Source organism: Thalassophryne amazonica, chromosome 4 (assembly GCF_902500255.1).
Source record: "Thalassophryne amazonica chromosome 4, fThaAma1.1, whole genome shotgun sequence".
Classification (NCBI taxonomy): Eukaryota; Metazoa; Chordata; class Actinopteri; order Batrachoidiformes; family Batrachoididae; genus Thalassophryne; species Thalassophryne amazonica.
In genome coordinates, this window is record NC_047106.1 from 60,921,256 (window position 1) to 60,940,732 (window position 19,477).

The window sequence follows — 19,477 nt, forward strand, 5'->3', positions numbered from 1 at the left end:
CAGAAGTCAGACTTCCAGAGCAAGAATTTTAGCTGAGGAAGCTTCTGCGATTTGAAGCGAAACGTCCTCGCGTCAAGCAACCCAGTCCAGTCGAAGATTCAAGCATCTCTACTATGGAAACCACCTGGACAACTGAGAGCCTACACAGTCAACAAGGACGTAATTAAATGTTGAAATGACTAAATTAAAAAATGATTTTCAAATTTTAAAAAATGATTTGAAGGTCCCAATAAGCACAGTGGCCTCCATCATCTGTAAATGGAAGAAAAAAAAAAAAACTAAACATGACAAAACTTTATTCATGTTGCCATTATGGGGTAGAAGTAGAAGTTGAGAGGGGAAAATGAATTTACTCCATTTTGGAATGAGACTGTAGCATAACAAAATGTGGAAAAAGTGTAGCACTGTGAATACTTTACAAATGCACTGTACCTATCCGTGTAATCAGAACGGTGCTTTTAAGAATTTGTATTTGTTCAAAATTATTATATTTTGTATGAAGAGAGTAGCAACATGGCGGACGCTGTCTTCGAGGGCAGGAGGAGGTGTTTGTCCTAAAATATTGCTAACACTGCTCTCTAGTGGACCAAATAGGCAACTGCAAAACAGATGCAAACTGAAATAAATGTACAGGGTGAACACAAAAACACTCCTTGGTCTCCAGTATTCATAATATCAGAAGTTACCTGAATAATTTTACAATTTTGAAGAAGAAGAATCTGCAAAAGAGAAAAAACTTGATGAGTTTGTGCAACTATAGATATGAAAATTGTAAAATTATTCAGGTAACTTTTGATATTATAAATATTTGAGACCACTGAGTGTTTTTGTGTTCACCCTGTATACAACCCCTGGCAAAAATTATGGAATCACCGGCCTCGGAGGATGTTCATTGAGTTTTAATTTTGTAGGAAAAAAGCAGATCACAGACATGATACAAAACTAAAGTCATTTCAAATCCTTAATCCAATTGAAAATCTTTGGTGGAAGTTGAAGAAAATGGTCCATGACAAGGCTCCAACCTGCAAAGCTGATCTGGCAACAGCAGTCAGAGAAAGTTGGAGCCAGACTGATGAAGCATACTGTTTGTCACTCATTAAGTCCATGCCTCAGAGACTGCAAGCTGTTATCAAAGCCAGAGGTGGTGCAACAAAATACTAGTGACATGTTGGAGTGTTCTTTTGTTTTTCATGATTCCATAATTTTTTCCTCAGAATTGAGTGAGTCCATATTTTTTTCCCTCTGCTTGGTCTAAAAAAGTAACTGTTACTGACTGCCACAATTTTTTTTCCTGATTTCTTATAGTGTTTCTTAAAGTCAGAAAGTTGCCATTTGAAATGACTTTAGTTTTGTGTCATGTCTGTGATCTGCTTTTTTTCTTCAAAATTAAACAACTGAATGAACATCCTCCGAGGCCGGTGATTCCATAATTATTGCCAGGGGTTGTATATTTTTAAACAACTGTGGAAAAAATATTGGTATCACTTGATATTCAAAATCAAAGTATAATTCTAAAAGTTTCATAATGATTTGATGTCTGCAGTGGCATTTTTAAATAATTTCAATATTATCTGCATGTTTCGAGTTTGGAGTTTGGTTATTGCTATTGGTAAAGAAGTCATCAGCCATAAGGAGAGTAGGAATTAACATGCCATGAGTTACTGTGAGTGTGCAGCCAGTTACACACAACCCAGCACCTATCAGACTGGACGTCCCATCAGTCCATGAATCACTACTGAATCACAAGTATGATGAATAGTGTTGAGACAGATTACTCACATGAGAATTTAAAGCACAGACACCACACTGTTTGCCTCAGATTAATTTATTAAGTCATAAAAAAAAACTCTTAGCCTTTAAACATCATGACAAAATGATAAATATGCCTAATAAAAAGCTGAAATATTAACAAATCAGCTTGTTCTTTCAAAATTATGTTAATGAAGATACAAAAATATTATTTTAATCTTCAACATAAAGTCTTTGGTTTTATTTTGGGCTTAAACTCACAATAATTTAATTATCTTGTTGCATGACTTGAATGTTCACATAATAATAGTAAGTATTTCCTGTCTGCTTTAATTGTAAATCACCACCGTTCTTCTGCTCCTGACAAGAAACTAAACCTGCTCAGATTCATGTCGGTTGAAAACATAAAGTTGAAAAATAAATAGTAGCCCCCCACAACACCCCCCCCCCCCCCCCCAAAAAAAAACACATCCATGGAATATTCCAGCATTCTGTCTCTGACAAATTATAATTCCTGCAGGTGTCCAGCACAACTAAAAAATAAACTTTTTCTTTTAAATAACCACAAAATATCCACTGTTTTCATTCCCATGCTCATTCACTGCACTGCATCATGTGTATACTTTAGTTATCCTCCGCAAATATTTATATTATAAATTAAACCGACATTTAAAGACAACATAATCAGCAGTTGAGGATGGAGTTGGCCCTCAGGATGCGGATGACCTTCCTCGAGTTGTAGCTGTACTCATACTGCAGGTGTTCATGGAAGAAGTATAAGTATCCTGCAAATGGAAAAGCGACACATTCAGCAATATAGTGGAGAGAGTATTTTTGGATATTTGAGGCACTGCAGTACCGTAGTGATACGAAGCTGCATCAACTTCATCATCCATTCCAGGAAAATCTAACTCAATGGATCTTGGGTAGCCGCTGTCCATGGCGCCTGTTGCTTCATCGTAACTGTGGGGGACAAACTAAAATTAAATACCCAATAAGAAGAAGGATGTGCAGTTTCGTGCAACATGACTGCACACCTCCAGTAGTCTTCATCAGCGAAGAGTAGAGTTTTCCCCGTGTCTCTGATGTACACTGCCGCATCAATTTTCCTCACTGATTTGGGAAGGCCCAGTTTGTGTATGTACTTTGGGTAACCCTCCACAAGTGTATAGCCATTCAGAGCCCACATTCTGATGCCTGCAGATGAAGCACAAAAATAAGACTCACTCATTCATCTTCAACCGCTTAGTCCAGTTAACGTGGGGGGCTGGAGCCTATCTCAGCAGTCACAAGGCGTGAAGCGGGGTACACCCTGGACAGGATGCCAGTCTGTCGCAGGGCCACATGTAGACAAACAAACACATTTACACACCCACACACACCCTCACATTCAGACACACTCACACACCGATGTCAGGGTGCTGCCATGCAAGTCGCTCACTACACACTGGGAGCAACTCGGGCATTAAGGACCTTGCCCAAGGGCTCTTAGTGATTTTCTGGTCAGGCTGGGGTTTGAACCGAGGATCCTCTGGTCTGAAGCCCAACGCTTAACCACTACACCATCACCTCCCCTAATTTTTGAGAAATTCTGCCAAAGACCCAACAAACAGACAGGGGCACCAACATCATAAAACTAAAAGGGCTCTCACTACATTCCATGCCTACGCCAATGTCAAATGATCCTCTGTTTACATGTTGATGTTTTTAGTTCTTTGACCATTTTTGCTAACCTTTGAACCGGATCACACATCTATGATACTGAACTTTGATCCAATTGCTGAACCACCCAAATCTTTAATATTCATCACTTATATATGAGGCAGGACATTAATCTCAGAACCTTATCAAAGACATTGTGTGATTTATTTATTTTACAGTTTATCTGCCAGTCTGGCTGTTTCCAGGATCGCTCTGATCCTGATTCACTTGATTTTGTAATCAGAATCATGATCAGAGATCAGAGATCAAATGCAGGGTCAGCTCACAGGAAGCAAAATCAAAGCAATCAAGATCAATGATCAAAGGCAAGATCAACCTCGTGATCTGGATCTGCACCAAAGTTACACTAACTCATCTGTGACTCAAGTATACATCACATTTAATGAACTATGTTCTTTTGGGATATCCTGCTGTCAAAGAAATGGCAACCAGACAGCCAGACAGAAGGGCCCTGCGTACCTCTGCCAAAGTGAAACAGGGCCATCAATCTCAACTCATGTCCAAACCTGCAGTATGAACAATGAGCTCCATTCATCAGGAAATGACAGAATACAAAAAGAGCAGTCTCAAAATGTTAACAAGCTCACTACAAAAAAGAGAAAAAGTCAGCGCGTTGCCTCCTTGATAGAGGTGTTGTTTTAAAATAACAAACATAAAACACTAGTACCTACCACTGAATATGAAAACTAGATCCTTCTCTGGGTTCTCGTAGGCGGCGTCCACGCTGCTGGGGATCGACGGCCATGTGGATTTGATCAGTGTCTGCTGGGCTTCTGGCATCTGGGGATGAAGACGCCAGTAGTACCTGCAACAAGGTGAAGTGGGTCCAAATCGAGGTGTGCCTGCACATGCTGAACATTTTTATTTTACACTCACTGCACCTTTCCCGTTATAAAACAGTAATATGTGATCTATTACATTCCACAAATCAACAAAATCCTCAGTGTTGCAAGCTTAGGCAGGCAGAGTGGAGTGACAAGCCCAGTGTGTCTGCTGTTCAGGGGAAAGACAACCTACGTTTGAGACCAACCACAGCTGTTTGCGGTGTTCTATAATTTAGCCAGTAACTGAATAACTGAAGCTCACATGGAGGTGGGCAATCCACTAACTGTCCAGCAGGTGGCAGTACATCTATAGGACACAGGCAAATCAAAATGGCTCTTTTGATTGATTTGGTGCATCAGTGTTCAGCAAATGTAACAGGGTTTGTCCTCATTGTCCCTTTATGTCCACCTGATCTCATCAGTCTAAGAACTGGAACAGAGTAGGTCCCGATTATTACTCGACTAGGTGATAACTTGGGAGGGCCATGGACTGTGCATGTTTCTCCATGTGGTAGTGAAGCTGCATCAGGAAGGGCATCTGGTGTAAAATTTGTGCCAAATCCCGCTGTCCACTCTCTACTGGATTCACTATGCCAAACCTGAACAACTGGGAGCAGCCGAAAGACAAACTAGATGATCCCATAGAATACGGAAAACTGGGGCACAGTGAATCAGTAGCTATGTCTGCAAAACTACATATATATTTGCAGCAGTTATGCCATATTTTTTATGCATAAAGACATCCCCCTTATAAATTATGTTTTGTTTTTGGATACATTAAGGGTAAAACTAAGTGCCAAGTGAAGTCAGTTTTTTCCTATGAAAAGTACATTTTGTGGATGTCAGTTTCTTTGTATTTATTTCTCACAACAGAGGAAAGGTGGCCCAAACAATTGCTATTAGTTAGAAGACTACCCCGTCCAACTGATGAGCATGTGTTATGTCTTCTCCAGAGTATCAGCTATTTGATAACATGACTCATGTGTGTCACATGCACCTGGGGCACAGTGAATCAGCCCCAGTATCAAGTGGATGACAAATATTACTTGTTGAAGCTTATACATTTATTTTTCCATGAATTATTTCTATAATTTATACATATAAACAGCTGTTTTCACCTTTGAACAGAAATGATGACAGTTGTATTTATAATAGTTTCTAAAGGACTTATATCACTATATAGGACACTCACACATTACACAGCTGGTTGCTGATTTATAGTTTGTATATGCATCAGCATATATTTAATAATGTTGAAATCTTTATAATCATGTTTTTTCATTATATTGTAAGTTGATTCACTGTGCCCCATTAATTAGTGTCAGGGACACAGTGAATCAAAAATTTTAAAATCAATTTTAAACACCTGTAAATTACACTTGGGGAGAAATAAATAACACAGCCTTATAATCAGTAACTTGCTGTATTAAATCCACAATAGAATGACCTAAACCTATGCATAATGTGTTTATGCTTCTACAAATCAACATTTCTGATCCACTGTGCCCCGGCTTCCACTACATTTTGTAATTAACACATACATTAAACAACAGACTGAAATAACATTACCCTTCTGAAAGAACACAAATTCAAATTTTGGAAAAAAAAAAAAAATCTTAACTGCACGGCTAACAGCAAATATCACAGCGAGGACAGAAACAACTCTCCTTTGAATGACGCTAATCTAATCTAATGTTTTGTAAATGTTTGACTGTTTTCTTCCCGTCTCTCAATTTCACAAGATTCTCACTGCTGAACGTAATTTTTTGGCAGATAATTGTTCTGTTTTTAATCATGCTGTCATACCAAAGCAATCAAAATGAATTAAATTTTAAAATATGAATACACGCTGCTTTGTGAATGTGCTCAGGTGGTCAAGCATGCTCTGGAAAGTGGGGGTGCCATAGGACTGGATCAGACGAGTGGTGGTGAGAAACTGTTGCTGAAAACAGAATTTTGAAATAGCCAAAAGTTACTGTGTGGATACTAAAATTCTTTTGGTGGCTGCAGCCCCATCAAGCCCCACCTAGAGCCACCTATGCAGGGAGATAAATTACACTTGTAGAGAGTTGAATCAGTACTTATACCATCTGCCTTGAGAAATAACTCCACCGGAGAAAGTTACAGTATCCCTTTAAAAGTTCAACTGTGAAATGTTTGAGTGAGATTTTGACACTCTGCGGTGTTAGCTGTCACCGCATCATCACCTCCTACCTGTCTTTGAAGATGATGGTTTCCCCTCTCAGCTCCGTGACAGCATCAAAACTTAACTTGGGGTCACATTTGTCTGGTGCGTCAGGCTTTGGCCTCACTTTTCTTCCATTTGGATTTGACCCTGTGAGTGAACATTGTTATGTTGTTCAGAATAAAATTTCTATGGAAATAACTGTTATTTTTTTTTTTTTTTCAAGCATGTTAAATTATTAAAGCTATGTCACCAAAACGTTTTCATTTGATCTGGACGAAATTTAGTGGAATAATTTCGGGTCAGCCAAGGACAATGTGTTTTGCTCTTCAGAAAACTGGTTTATATTTTTTCCAAGTGCTTATACTTATGTAGGTGATATTCACAGTGGCTACCTCAAAGATATATTGTTGTTGAAGATATACTTATGATTGTACTTAACCACTAATATGAAGTCATATGAATCACTGGGCTCATGACCCTTTGACCTCGGGTGACCTTGCAAGATCAAACTCCAAGATCATAACTGTTTATATCAGTTATAACAAATATGGATTAAACACAGTGGAAGGGTGCTACACTGTGTGTGTGCACCCCTTCTCGTTGTTTTCATTTGAATTAATTTATTTTCATGTAAACATGAATTTTGTCATTTCTCACCATAGAGATCCTGAATTCCTTCAATGTCGTCTTCAGACAGAGGGAAACCTGTCGCGTATGAGTAGACGGGGTACATCAAAGCGCCTGGGTCAGAGGAGTGGGACATACCGAGGGCGTGGCCCAGTTCATGGGCAGCCACAAAGAAAAGGTTGTAAGCTGTGGGGAAAGATATGAAGGTAAATTATGAGTAAATGATAAGTCTAAGTGACCAAGCATGTCAATTATTCCACAAAACAACTGTTACCCGTTGAATCTTTAGTCCAGTGTTCATCCTCGTCAAAGTGAGTGTCTCCTCCGATGCCTTGGCCTGGAGGGTAGGCATGAGCCAGGAGTCCATCAGGCCCGTCAAAAGGGTTGTAGTCTCCATGCTCTGCACAATAAACATGTTTAAACGTGATGAGGCAAAATCAAATAGATAAATGTGCTAACCTGAGCAAAGCCTTCAGAGATGATGGAGTATATTTTATAGGCAATTAAATAGGCTGCAAAATTTTCTCCCAAATAAGAAATACAATACTTTTCTGACCCAAATTGAGGTAAAATATAAACAGTTATGAACCGTTGCTTCTTTCAAAATGTTAGTATATATTATGATGTGGGATTATTACATGTCAAAGAGGTTAAGTCCTTGGTTACAGTTTGTCTTGTTCTTTTTTTGCTGTCAAATTGTCTGCAAAAACTAACAGGTCTGTGAGAGCCAGAATTCTTGCTGGTTAGTAGGTGATCAAATACTTATTTCATGCAATAAAATGCAAATCAATTATTTGAAAATCATACAATGTGATTTTCTGGATTTCATTTTTAGATTCTGTCTCTCACAGTTAACATGTACTTACAATAAAAATTACAGACCTCTCCAATTTTTTGGGCATTGCTTACTGATAATATATCATATTTTGCTATTATGCAAAGAAAAACCCAGAGTTGTATGAAACATACAGGAGAGTGAAATATACAATATTTCCCAGTGGAGTATGTGAGGAAAAACACTATAGTCAGTACTTTAAATTTTACCACTGATTTACTTCATTACATACATCAGAATGAATATTGAAGGATTGTTGTACCTTTTGATCCAAAGCTAATCATAATATCAGCGTTGCCGTGGTACAACTTCTTGAAGGTCAGAGGGGTGACATCAGACCAAACATTCAGTGCGTTTCGGATGGCTCTGTCTACATCAGACTTCTTCAGATCTGGTGTATAATTCACAATCCTGAAGAGAAAAGTTCATGTCAGTATGTGAATGTGAATGTCCACCTTTATGTGTTTACATTTTGTTGCACACCTGAATGTGATGTTGTTCTTTTCCCATTTCAGGTCTCGAGGAAAGTGGTTGTACTCCCCGATGTCTGGTACGCCACATCGGGCCTGTTTCATCACGGCTAACGTGTTATCATCCAGATTTCCTGTAACCTTCACATGCAGGAAGTATTATTGTGATGGACAAGTACTGCACATCTTATTAAAACCTTGAGTCATACATATTTAACTCATCCAAAAAACAAACAAACAAAAGAACACCTGAATTTAAATGTACATAAATAAATATTAGCTAACATTTGAAACATTAAAAATACCCAAATAGTAACATATCTACGCACATACGAGCGCACGTACAGACCCTACACTGACTGTAGTGATTAAGTATGAAATTCCAAAAGAGTGTTATCCTTGTTCATTCACTTGTTTTCACTTGTGAGTGTAGTGTCACTCATTTGCTGTACAGTTGAAAACTTTTGGCACAATTTCCAGCCAAATGTTCTCTCTATTCTTTTTAAGTCTCATTCAGTTTCCTCTTCCTTTGTATAATTTTGCTGAGTATTTTTCCACATGTTAATGATCATGTTTCTTTCTGCGGTGGCTCCATTGTTCGCAGTTCTCTTGGAGCAAACTACGTGTACGTTTCAAGACACCTTGACTAATCATCCAGCAGGTGGCAGACACCTCTATAGGATATCATATAATCAAACCAAAATTTCTCTTTTGATGTATGTTACAAGACATTTGTCTTTGCTGTTTTTGAGATGGCTGGGACGGACTAACTCACTCTTCCACTCATCTATACTTTTGCTAATGGAGCCTGACCCTCTTACCACTGCAGGGAATTCATCTGTTTGCAGTACAGTGCAAATGTTTCAGGTACTCTACAGTTCTGACAACAGTGTACTGTGTGCTGATTTTTCTTCATCAACAGCGAATCAACAGAAAATCTAATTTATACATTTGCCAAGCTTTATCCAGTCGGCTCGACTCATCTTCACTTCTCTTCAAATTATTGTAAAATCTGAAAATCTGGATCAAACACACACCTCCAGATATTTTCTACCTTCACTCACCTTCAGGTTGAAAAATCTCTGCATTTCCTTGAGTTTGGATTTCATGGACGATGATGTCTGACCTGTACGGAGACCAGCTGGAAAGCCATAGAACCGGCGAAGGTATTTCTGCGGATGAACAGCAAAATGTCAGCTACTAATCTCACAATCATTTTTTACAGAGTCTGTCACACTGTACCTCTGCTAACAGCCAATTTTCCGTGTCCTCAGAAGGCAGCGGCAGAGCACAGGAATGTGCAACCAGCAGCAGCAACAGTAAAGCTTTCATAGTTGCTGCCTGTGCGTTGTCCAAACATTGGGGTCCAGCAGTTGTGAAGAGAGTATTTATAGTTTTTAAGATCCCTTTTTTTCCTTCTTCAGATGGCCCCGATGATTCATGTAAAAGCACCTCGCCACTTCCTCCTTTTCCGATAGTCTGTGTGCATCTGTAAACCCCCAGTGTGGTTTAGGGTACAGCTTTGAAGTCACTTAAAAAAACATACTGTAAGACATTTCTCAACAGATTTAATGAATCCCATGTCCACAAAGCAAAAAGATGCACCAGAGGGGAAAAAGTACACAACAAGCAAAGTTGTTCTTACCCCACTGAACATATATCAAGAAAAGCATCGTTATGGCTTTATAACCCCCCCCCACCACCAAAAAAATACCCCAAAAACAACAGCTTGCCTTTACTTTCCTTAAAACAGGGCATCTATAGTACAATAGACAAGCAACCTCTGTGTGTGTGCGTGCGCGTGTGTGGCTTTGATCAGGCCGAAATCGGGTAGAGCTGATATTTGCTGTTCTGTATGCTTATGTATTATGGTTCATGGATGAACACTGCAAAAACTGAAAGTTGATAGGACAAATATTTTTGGAGACATTAGCAATTTTAGCTATCCAGTAAACAATGGATGTTGTGCTGCAATGCATCATGGGAGTTCGGAGTTTCAAATGGTTTTATTGTGGTTCATGTTAGTTTAACAGGGAGGTGATGGTCTAGTGGTTAAGCATTGGGCTTGAGACCAGCGGATCCTTGGTTCAAATTCCAGCCTGAATGGAAAATCACTAAGGGCCCTTGGGCAAGGTCCTTAATCCTCTAGTTGCTTCCAGTTTGTAGTGAGTATCTTGTATGGCAGCACCCTGGCATTGGGGTGAATGTGAGGCATTATTGTAAAGCGCTTTGAGCATCTGATGCAGATGGAAAAGCGTGATATAAATGCAGTCGATTTAACAGTGTTGTTAGTTATAAGTTATTGTGGGGTTTTTTGTTCAATTTGTTTAGTTAATTTAGTTAAGTCTCATGATGCCATTACCATGAGTGAAATATGTATTACGTTTGATGTCTTCCACCACTGTGTCTAAAAAGAGAAGCCATTGCTTGTGGCAGAATGCAGAAAAGACAAGAACCTCTCCAAGCATGCGTGCTTCTGTGTGTGTATGTGTGTGTGTATAACTTTGATCATGGACAAACCGAGGATAGTTGACATTTGCCATTTAGTATTCTTCTGTATTTTGTGTCAAAGATGAACAGCGCCAAAACAGAACGTTGATAGAACTAATATTTTTTGAGAAATTATGGATATTAGTTAACGTTGCTAATTACATTCTGGATTAACATGGTAATCCAGCAGGGGCCGGTAAATCACCTTTATAATATGTATGTTGTGGACATGAACGAGCGAAGCGCTTCAGCATCTCACCGTGTCATTTTGGTCCTTCACACTTTATTTTCACTAAATGCTTCTGAGGAACATCGACTGAAAACCTTCAGCTGCTGTAGATGTAAATTAAAATTCAAACTTTTCAGCTAGTTAACAGTAGGGCTGCACAATATGGCCAAATTATCGTATTTCAATATTTTCATTGTTGTGTGGGCTGCTGAAGAGGAGGTACTGCTGGCCCACCACCACAAGATGGCGCCCTGCTTGAAGTGCGAGCTTCAAGCACGAGAGGGCGTCGGAGCGACCGGGAGTGACAGCTGTCACTCATCATCCGTACCAGCTGTCACTCATCCACTACTCATCACCACCACCATAAAGGCCGGACTGCAACTCCACCTCCCCGCCGAGAAATCAGCTACCATTCAGGTAATTTCTCTGCTACGTTTAACTGTGACTAATAGTCTGATCTCATTTGCAGCCGTTTTCCTGTGACGGTGTCCTTATCTGTGGTATTGGCGTTTGGTGTGGACTGCGACGGCTTCGCCTCACCTGGGGCGCAGGGCTTGGCGGCTCCGGTGTTCTTCACCTCCGTTGGTGGTGGAAGCTGTGTGGGATCCGGCTCTTCTTTCGCCAGGCGTCTTCTATCGTCGAACCTGCCCACACGTCACCTGGTGTATAATTGACATTCCACCATATTGTTATTGTCTGTACGTCGTTGTGCGATTCACAACATTAAATTGTTACTTTTGGCTTATCCATTGTCCGTTCATTAACGCCCCCTGTTGTGGGTCCGTGTCACGACACTTTCACAACAGGATTTCTCGGCCAGCGTCATGGATCCCGAGGGGCATCAACCATCGCTTGAACAGCCAATGGAAGAGCGAGGTGCACAGGCGCCAGCAGGAGGCGTGTTGGGTGAGCTGCAGCACATCTTAACCGCCTTTACCGCTCGGTTGGACTTAGTTACCGAGCAGAGCATTATTCTCAATCGTAGGATGGAGGCTCTCACCGCCCAGGTGGAAGCGCATGCTCAGGGCGCTGCTGCAGCACCTCCTCCTGCTGACCGTGTGCCAGAGACAGACATTCCGCTGGTCGTTCAACGAACCCCCCCACCTTCCCCTGAAGCATACATAAGCCCTCCGGAGCCGTACGGAGGCTGTGTGGAGACATGCACGGACTTCTTGATGCAGTGCTCGCTCGTCTTTTCACAGCGTCCCGTCATGTACGCGTCAGACGCTAGCCGGGTGGCTTACGTTATAAATTTGCTTCGAGGAGAGGCACGCGCCTGGGCTACGGCGCTCTCGGAGCAGAATTCACGGCTCCTAACGGTTTACACTGAGTTTGTGAGGGAGTTCCGACAGGTGTTCGACCACCCTCATAGAGGCGAGACCGCTTCAAGCGTGCTGCTGTCGATATGGCAGGGGCGTCGGAGCGCAGCGAAGTATGCAGTTGACTTCCACATCACGGCAGCGCAAGCCGGCTGGAATGCTGTTGCGCTCCGCGCCGCCTTTGTAAACGGACTGTCTCTGGTCCTTAAGGAGCACCTGGTGGCGAAGGACGAGCCGCGGGATTTAGATGGGCTTATCGATCTGGTTATACGGTTAGACAACCGATTAACAGAACACTGACGGGAGCGAGACGAAGGGCGTGGTCAGGCACAAGCCGTCTCTCTTCCTCCCGGGTCCGAAAGGGAGCCGACTTCCCCACGCTCCACTGCCAGGGCTCTCCACATGACGACAGCTCCCCCTGCTGACGTTGCTATGGAAACGAGCAGGGCCAAAAAGCGATCAGATCAGAAACAAAGGAGGCTGATCCGTGGAGAGTGTTTTCTCTGCAGCTCTACCGAGCACACACAGAGAGAATGCCCCAAACGGTCAAAACAGCAGCACTCGTCCTTAGAGACTGGGCTAAGGGTGGGTCACAACACCCACGTGGGGAGACCCCGACGATCTGCACGTATCCCAGTCACGATCCTGAGTGGGGATCTAACCCTTCACGCCCCAGCACTGGTGGACACGGGGTCGGAGGGGAATCTGCTGGATAGCAGATGGGCAAAGGAGGTTGGGCTCCCTCTAGTGGCCTTACCGTCACCATTGTTGGTGCGGGCACTAGATGGCACCCTTCTTCCACTAATCACACACCAGACACAGCCAGTGACATTGGTGGTGTCTGGGAATCACAGGGAGGAGATTGTGTTTTATGTAACACCTTCAACCTCCCGAGTGATTTTGGGTTTTCCATGGGTACTAAAACACAATCCCCGGATTGATTGGCCGTCTGGGGTTGTGGTTCAGTGGAGCAAAACCTGCTACCGGGAGTGTTTAGGATCCTCGGTTCCACCTGGTGTGACAGCTAAGGAGGAGGTTTTAGTCCCCCCTAATCTGGCGGCGGTGCCAGCCGAGTACCACGACCTTGCTGACGTCTTCAGCAAGGATCTGGGACCCAGGCATTGATTACAGAGGGCTGAACGAGATCACGGTTCGCAACCGATACCCGTTACCTCTGTTGGATTCAGTGTTCACGCCCCTGCATGGAGCCCAAATTTTCACGAAATTGGATCTTAGGAATGCTTATCAGCTGGTTCGGATCCGGGAGGGAGACGAGTGGAAGACGGCATTTAACACCCCGTTAGGTCACTTTGAGTACCTGGTCATGCCGTTCGGCCTCACCAATGCGCCGGCGACATTCCAAGCATTGGTTAATGATGTCTTGCGGGACTTCCTGCATCGGTTTGTCTTCGTATATCTAGACGATATACTCATCTTTTCTCTGGATCCTGAGACCCATGTCAAGCATGTACATCAGGTCCTACAGCGGTTGTTGGAGAACCAGCTGTTTGTGAAGGGCGAGAAGTGTGAGTTTCACCGCACTTCTTTGTCTTTCCTGGGGTTCATAATCTCCTCCAACTCCGTCGCCCCTGATCCGGCCAAGGTTACGGCGGTGAGAGATTGGCCCCAACCAACGAACCGTAGGAAACTACAACAGTTCCTCGGTTTTGCAAATTTCTACCGGAGGTTCATCAAGGGCTACAGTCAGGTAGTTAGCCCCCTGACAGCCCTGACCTCCACAAAAGACCCCTTCACCTGGTCGGATCGGTGCGAAGCCGCGTTTAGGGAGTTGAAACGCCGGTTCTCGACTGCACCGGTTCTGGTGCAGCCCGATCCCAAGCGCCAGTTCGTAGTTGAAGTGGACGCCTCTGACTCAGGGATAGGAGCCGTGCTATCCCAGAGCGGGGAGTCCGACAAGGTTCTCCATCCATGTGCCTACTTTTCCCGCAGGTTGACCCCAGCTGAACGGAACTATGACGTCGGCAATGGGGAACTTCTTGCGGTGAAGGAGGCTCTTGAGGAGTGGAGACACCTGTTGGAGGGAGCATCGGTACCATTTACGGTTTTCACGGACCATCGGAACCTGGAGTACATCCGGACCGCGAAGCGTCTGAACCCCAGGCAAGCCCGCTGGTCGCTGTTCTTCGGGCGTTTTGACTTCCGGATCACCTACCGCCCCGGGACAAAAAAACAACGATCTGACGCCCTGTCCCGGGTGCATGAAGAGGAGGTCAAGACCGAGCCGTCAGACCCCCCTGACACCATCATCCCCGAGTCCACTGTCATGGCCACCCTTACCTGGGATGTGGAGAAGACTGTCCGGGAGGACCTGACATGGAGCCCGGACCCGGGGACAGGTCCGAAGGACAAGTTGTACATCCCACCAGAGACCAGGGCTGCGGTCCTTGACTTCTGTCACGGTTCCAAGCTCTCCTGTCATCCAGGGGTGCGAAGGACCGTGGCAATGGTCCGGCAGTGCTTCTGGTGGGCGTCTATGGAAGCCGACGTCCGGGAGTATGTCCAGGCCTGCACCACCTGTGCCAGGGGCAAAGCCGACCACCACAAGGCCCAAGGCCTCCTCCAGCCTCTGCCCGTGCCTCGTCGCCCCTGGTCTCATATTGGCCTGGACTTTGTCACGGGCCTCCCGCCGTCCCAGGGCATGACTTCCATCCTCACGATAGTGGACCGGTTCTCCAAGGTGGCCCACTTCATGGCCCTCCTGAAGCTCCCGACGGCCTAGGAGACTGCAGACCTCCTGGTCCACCACGTCGTGTGTCTGCATGGGATTCCATCAGACATTGTCTCAGATCGTGGTCCTCAGTTCTCCTCCCAGGTCTGGAGGAGTTTCTGCAGGGAACTGGGGGCCACCGTCAGTCTCTCGTCTGGGTACCACCCCCAGACGAACGGGCAGGCAGAGCGGAGGAACCAGGAACTGGAGCAGGCCCTCCGCTGCGTGACCTCCGCGCACCCGACGGCCTGGAGTGACCATCTGGCCTGGATCGAGTACGCTCATAATAGCCAAGTCTCATCTGCCACTAGCCTCTCCCCATTTGAGGTGTGTTTGGGGTACCAGCCCCCATTGTTTCCGCTAGTGGAGGGAGAGGTCGGGGTGCCCTCGGTCCAGGCCCATCTGAGGAAGTGCCGTCGGGTGTGGCGTACCGCCCGCTCTGCCCTGCTCAGAGCCCGGACGAGGGCTAAGGCCCATGCAGACCGCCGGCGGTCCCCGGCCCCTGCATACCAGCCCGGGCAGGAGGTCTGGCTATCCACTAAGGACATCCCCCTGCAGGTGGAATCCCATAAGCTGAAGGACAGGTACATCGGACCATTTCCCATACTCAAAGTCCTCAGTCCGGCTGCGGTGAAGCTGAAGCTGCCAGCTTCACTGCGGATACACCCCGTTTTTCATGTGTCAAGACTCAAGCCCTGCCATACCTCACCACTGTGTGCCCCGGGACCAGCGGCGCCTCCTGCCCGGATCATCGACGGGGAGCCCGCGTGGACGGTACGCCGGCTCCTGGACGTCCGTCGAAAGGGCCGGGGGTTCCAGTATCTGGTGGACTGGGAGGGTTATGGCCCCGAAGAGCGCTCCTGGGTGAAGAGGAGCTTCATCCTGGACCCGGCCCTCCTGGCCGACTTCTACACCCGTCACCCAGACAAGCCTGGTCGGGCACCAGGAGGCGGGGTCCTGTTGTGTGGGCCGCTGAAGAGGAGGTACTGCTGGCCCACCACCACAAGATGGCGCCCTGCTTGAAGTGCGGGCTTCAAGCACGAGAGGGCGTCGGAGCGACCGGGAGTGACAGCTGTCACTCATCATCCGTACCAGCTGCCACTCATCCACTACTCATCACCACCACCATAAAGGCCGGACTGCAACTCCACCTCCCCGCCGAGAAATCAGCTACCATTCAGGTAATTTCTCTGCTAAGCTTAACTGTGACTAATAGTCTGATCTCATTTGCAGCCGTTTTCCTGTGACGGTGTCCTTATCTGTGGTATTGGCGTTTGGTGTGGACTGCGACGGCTTCACCTCACACCCCAAACCAGATAAGTGGTTTTACAGGAGGTGTACGAGTGTGTGATTGGAGGTGGAGGTTTTCCCTCCTAACTGTATACAGACTGTGGGATTACTGAGTGTGCGAACTCACACTCATCAGGACTGTCTCTGTTCTCTGCCAGCAGTACCAGGTCTGACTGCTGAAGACAGCGGCCACCTGGGGCGCAGGGCTTGGCGGCTCCGGTGTTCTTCAGCTCCGTTGGTGGTGGAAGCTGTGTGGGATCCGGCTCTTCTCTCGCCAGGCGTCTTCTATCGTCGAGCCTGCCCACACATCACCTGGTGTATAATTGACATTCCACCATATTGTTATTGTCTGTACGTCGTTGTGCGATTCACAACATTAAATTGTTACTTTTGGCTTATCCATTGTCCGTTCATTAACGCCCCCTGTTGTGGGTCCGTGTCACGACACTTTTACAACATTCATATCAATATGATACACGATATGACTATGATTTCACACAAAGTGCAGCAACAGTGAAAACTAAACATTCTTAAACAAAACAGTAATAGTACTACACTTATTTTGCACTCATCATAAGGTTAGGATACTGTGCCCTCCAAAGGTATTGGAACACTTGGTACTTCACACATTGTACTTTGTTTATACCATTTCAACTACAAGAAATACAAAAATAAAGAATAACAAATTCTAAAATTATCTTCCTCAAACTCAAACTGAAAGCAAATCTCTAAAACTTGATAATACCTATAAATAATAAAAAGTTTTATTGTCAGTTTTCTTCAAATAAGTCAGGGGATGAAAACATGAACATTTCCAAGTCACTGAATATGTCTTGTACTTTATTTATATCAATTATGAAGAAATACAAAAGTTTCTTTCAATAAAACATCAAATCTAGGCTTTCATCTCAAATGTAATTGTAGCTGAATTATCAGGTCTTCTTTTAAAGAAAATCCTCCTCTACACCACTTCATCGGGAAGCTGGATTTTATATTTTTAATAAATTTATATCAAGTTGTAGAGATTTGCTTTCAGTTTGATTTTAAAGAAGATAATTTTATAACTTATTTGTCTAAAGTTGTGTCACTGGTGTGTCACTCAGACAGAAAAATTAAGACGTTATTTAAAAATAAATCTCTCGTGAATATATTCTCTGGGTTTATAGACATTATTGTGTTTGCGTTTATTAAATTCCACGCATCTTATACGTAGCAAGTAGCAACACATCTGGAATTTTGTTTTGGCAAGTTTTCAAAGTCTCTACTGCCATCTACTGGCCAGTAGTGTTCATGGTAGTATTCAAACTCAAGCTGGGCAGACACTGTGATATTCATATCACTGTACTCAGTTCCAGCTCAAACCGTACCACAGAACCGCACGGTGTAAAAGTTCAGAGTGCATGATTTATGTTCTCATGCACATTGTACGCTCAAAAACTACATGTCGGACTCGTGTTTCCAGAAGCAAAACGTAAATAGAAGCTTTTTTTTTCAAACTTAATTTACAAAAACTCTCGATGGGAGACAGCAAAGTTTAAAAAAACAAAAAACAAAACAAAAATTACAAGACAGGTATGCGGTGTTTGCACATGCACAGTGCGAGAGGATGGATGCTTGTAGCGCTTCAGCAGCGAGATACCCTCAGGACGGCCGACCAGAAAATCAAACAGGTTTGATTTTCATCTAACCATATGCTCGCCGATCAAGAGGTGGTTGTGAGATGTTAAATGCAGCTCGTTACTCCATGTACAGTATACTGAACGATGCAGGATGCACGATTAACCAATTAACAAATAAAACAAATTAACAAATAAAAAATGGCATATTTTACAAATGCACATTTATCTTTTAACACCAACACATGTCACATTAATGTGTTGGTTTACATAGAGTGAATCAACCAATCAGTGTAGTGGAGGCACATTTTACCCAGAATGCCATCTGTGTTTGTTACAAAACTTCAGAATTAGTGCATTATTCAACATTAAAAAATATATGTTATATCTTAACTTTGCACAAATGACAGAATTGACATTAATGGAGTTATTCTATCAGTATTCATTTTATTTACACCAAACCATAACTCAGCACTGCTTTATTTTCCAAGACGTCGGCCTGACGGCAGTGTGGTGACTAAGTAGAGAGTTGAGCTTTGTGGCTCCTCTCAGTTGCTTCTGTGCTGGAAGCCTTGTAGTAAACTGGAGCTTCCAGCAGGGGGCAGGACTGCTCAAAGACAGGAGTGTTGACTCATGTTTGGGTCTGTTGTTGCTTTTGATGCTTCTAAAAGCGATCATGGTGTTAAATCTCAAAATCAGCTTGTTAGTAGTTGCAAGTGTACCAGAGAAAAGACTGGAATTTATCAGTTATCTGTAACGTCCGATACATTCTTGGGTGGTTTGTTGTTTTAGCTTTATCGAACCTCATTACCCCATTCCCGTAGAGACGGTGCCTGCTCCCAGACCACCAATAACCAGCAAAAATCTATTTAAGCATAAAAATTCAAAAAGAAAAAATAATATAGCACCTTCAACTGCACCACAGACTAAAACAGTTAAATGTGGTCTATTAAACATTAGGTCTCTCTCTTCTAAGTCCCTGTTAGTAAGTGATATAATAATTGATCAACATATTGATTTATTCTGCCTTACAGAAACCTGGTTACAGCAGGATGAATATGTTAGTTTAAATGAGTCAACTCCCCCGAGTCACACTAACTGCCAGAATGCTCATAGCACGGGCCGAGGCGGAGGATTAGCAGCAATCTTCCATTCCAGCTTATTAATTAATCAAAAACCCAGACAGAGCTTTAATTCATTTGAAAGCTTGACTCTTAGTCAATCAATCAATCAATTTTTTTATATAGCGCCAAATCACAACAAACAGTTGCCCCAAGGCGCTTTATATTGTAAGGCAAGGCCATACAATAATTATGTAAAACCCCAACGGTCAAAACGACCCCCTGTGAGCAAGCACTTGGCTACAGTGGGAAGGAAAAACTCCCTTTTA

The 19,477-nt window shown here is 43.8% G+C and overlaps 1 protein-coding gene across 1 annotated transcript; it reads right to left on the bottom strand.

The window, feature by feature from the left end:
- Positions 1–2,204: 2,204 nt before the first annotated feature.
- mmp13b (matrix metallopeptidase 13b) lies at positions 2,205–9,948 on the bottom strand. Its single transcript, XM_034168927.1, has 11 exons — positions 9,658–9,948; positions 9,480–9,587; positions 8,429–8,556; positions 8,208–8,356; positions 7,385–7,510; positions 7,141–7,296; positions 6,510–6,630; positions 4,143–4,276; positions 2,787–2,946; positions 2,609–2,712; positions 2,205–2,534 (listed from the first exon to the last, which is right to left on the bottom strand). Exons 1-11 carry the CDS (start codon positions 9,745–9,747, stop codon positions 2,434–2,436), a joined length of 1,377 nt encoding a protein of 458 aa, XP_034024818.1. The 5' UTR covers positions 9,748–9,948; the 3' UTR covers positions 2,205–2,433.
- Between the last annotated feature and the right edge of the window lie 9,529 nt (positions 9,949–19,477).

What these genes read in the sequence shown, in the direction of transcription:
- mmp13b (XM_034168927.1), bottom strand. Translation starts at nt 9,747, where the DNA reads ATGAAAGCTTTACTGTTGCTGCTGCTGGTTGCACATTCCTGTGCTCTG. An exon ending in AAAATTGGCTGTTAGCAGAG is followed by an intron (nt 9,588 to 9,657) that starts GTACAGTGTGAC and finishes GTTCATCCGCAG; the next exon opens with AAATACCTTCGCCGGTTCTA. An exon ending in GCTGATGAAGACTACTGGAG is followed by an intron (nt 2,713 to 2,786) that starts GTGTGCAGTCAT and finishes TGTCCCCCACAG; the next exon opens with TTACGATGAAGCAACAGGCG.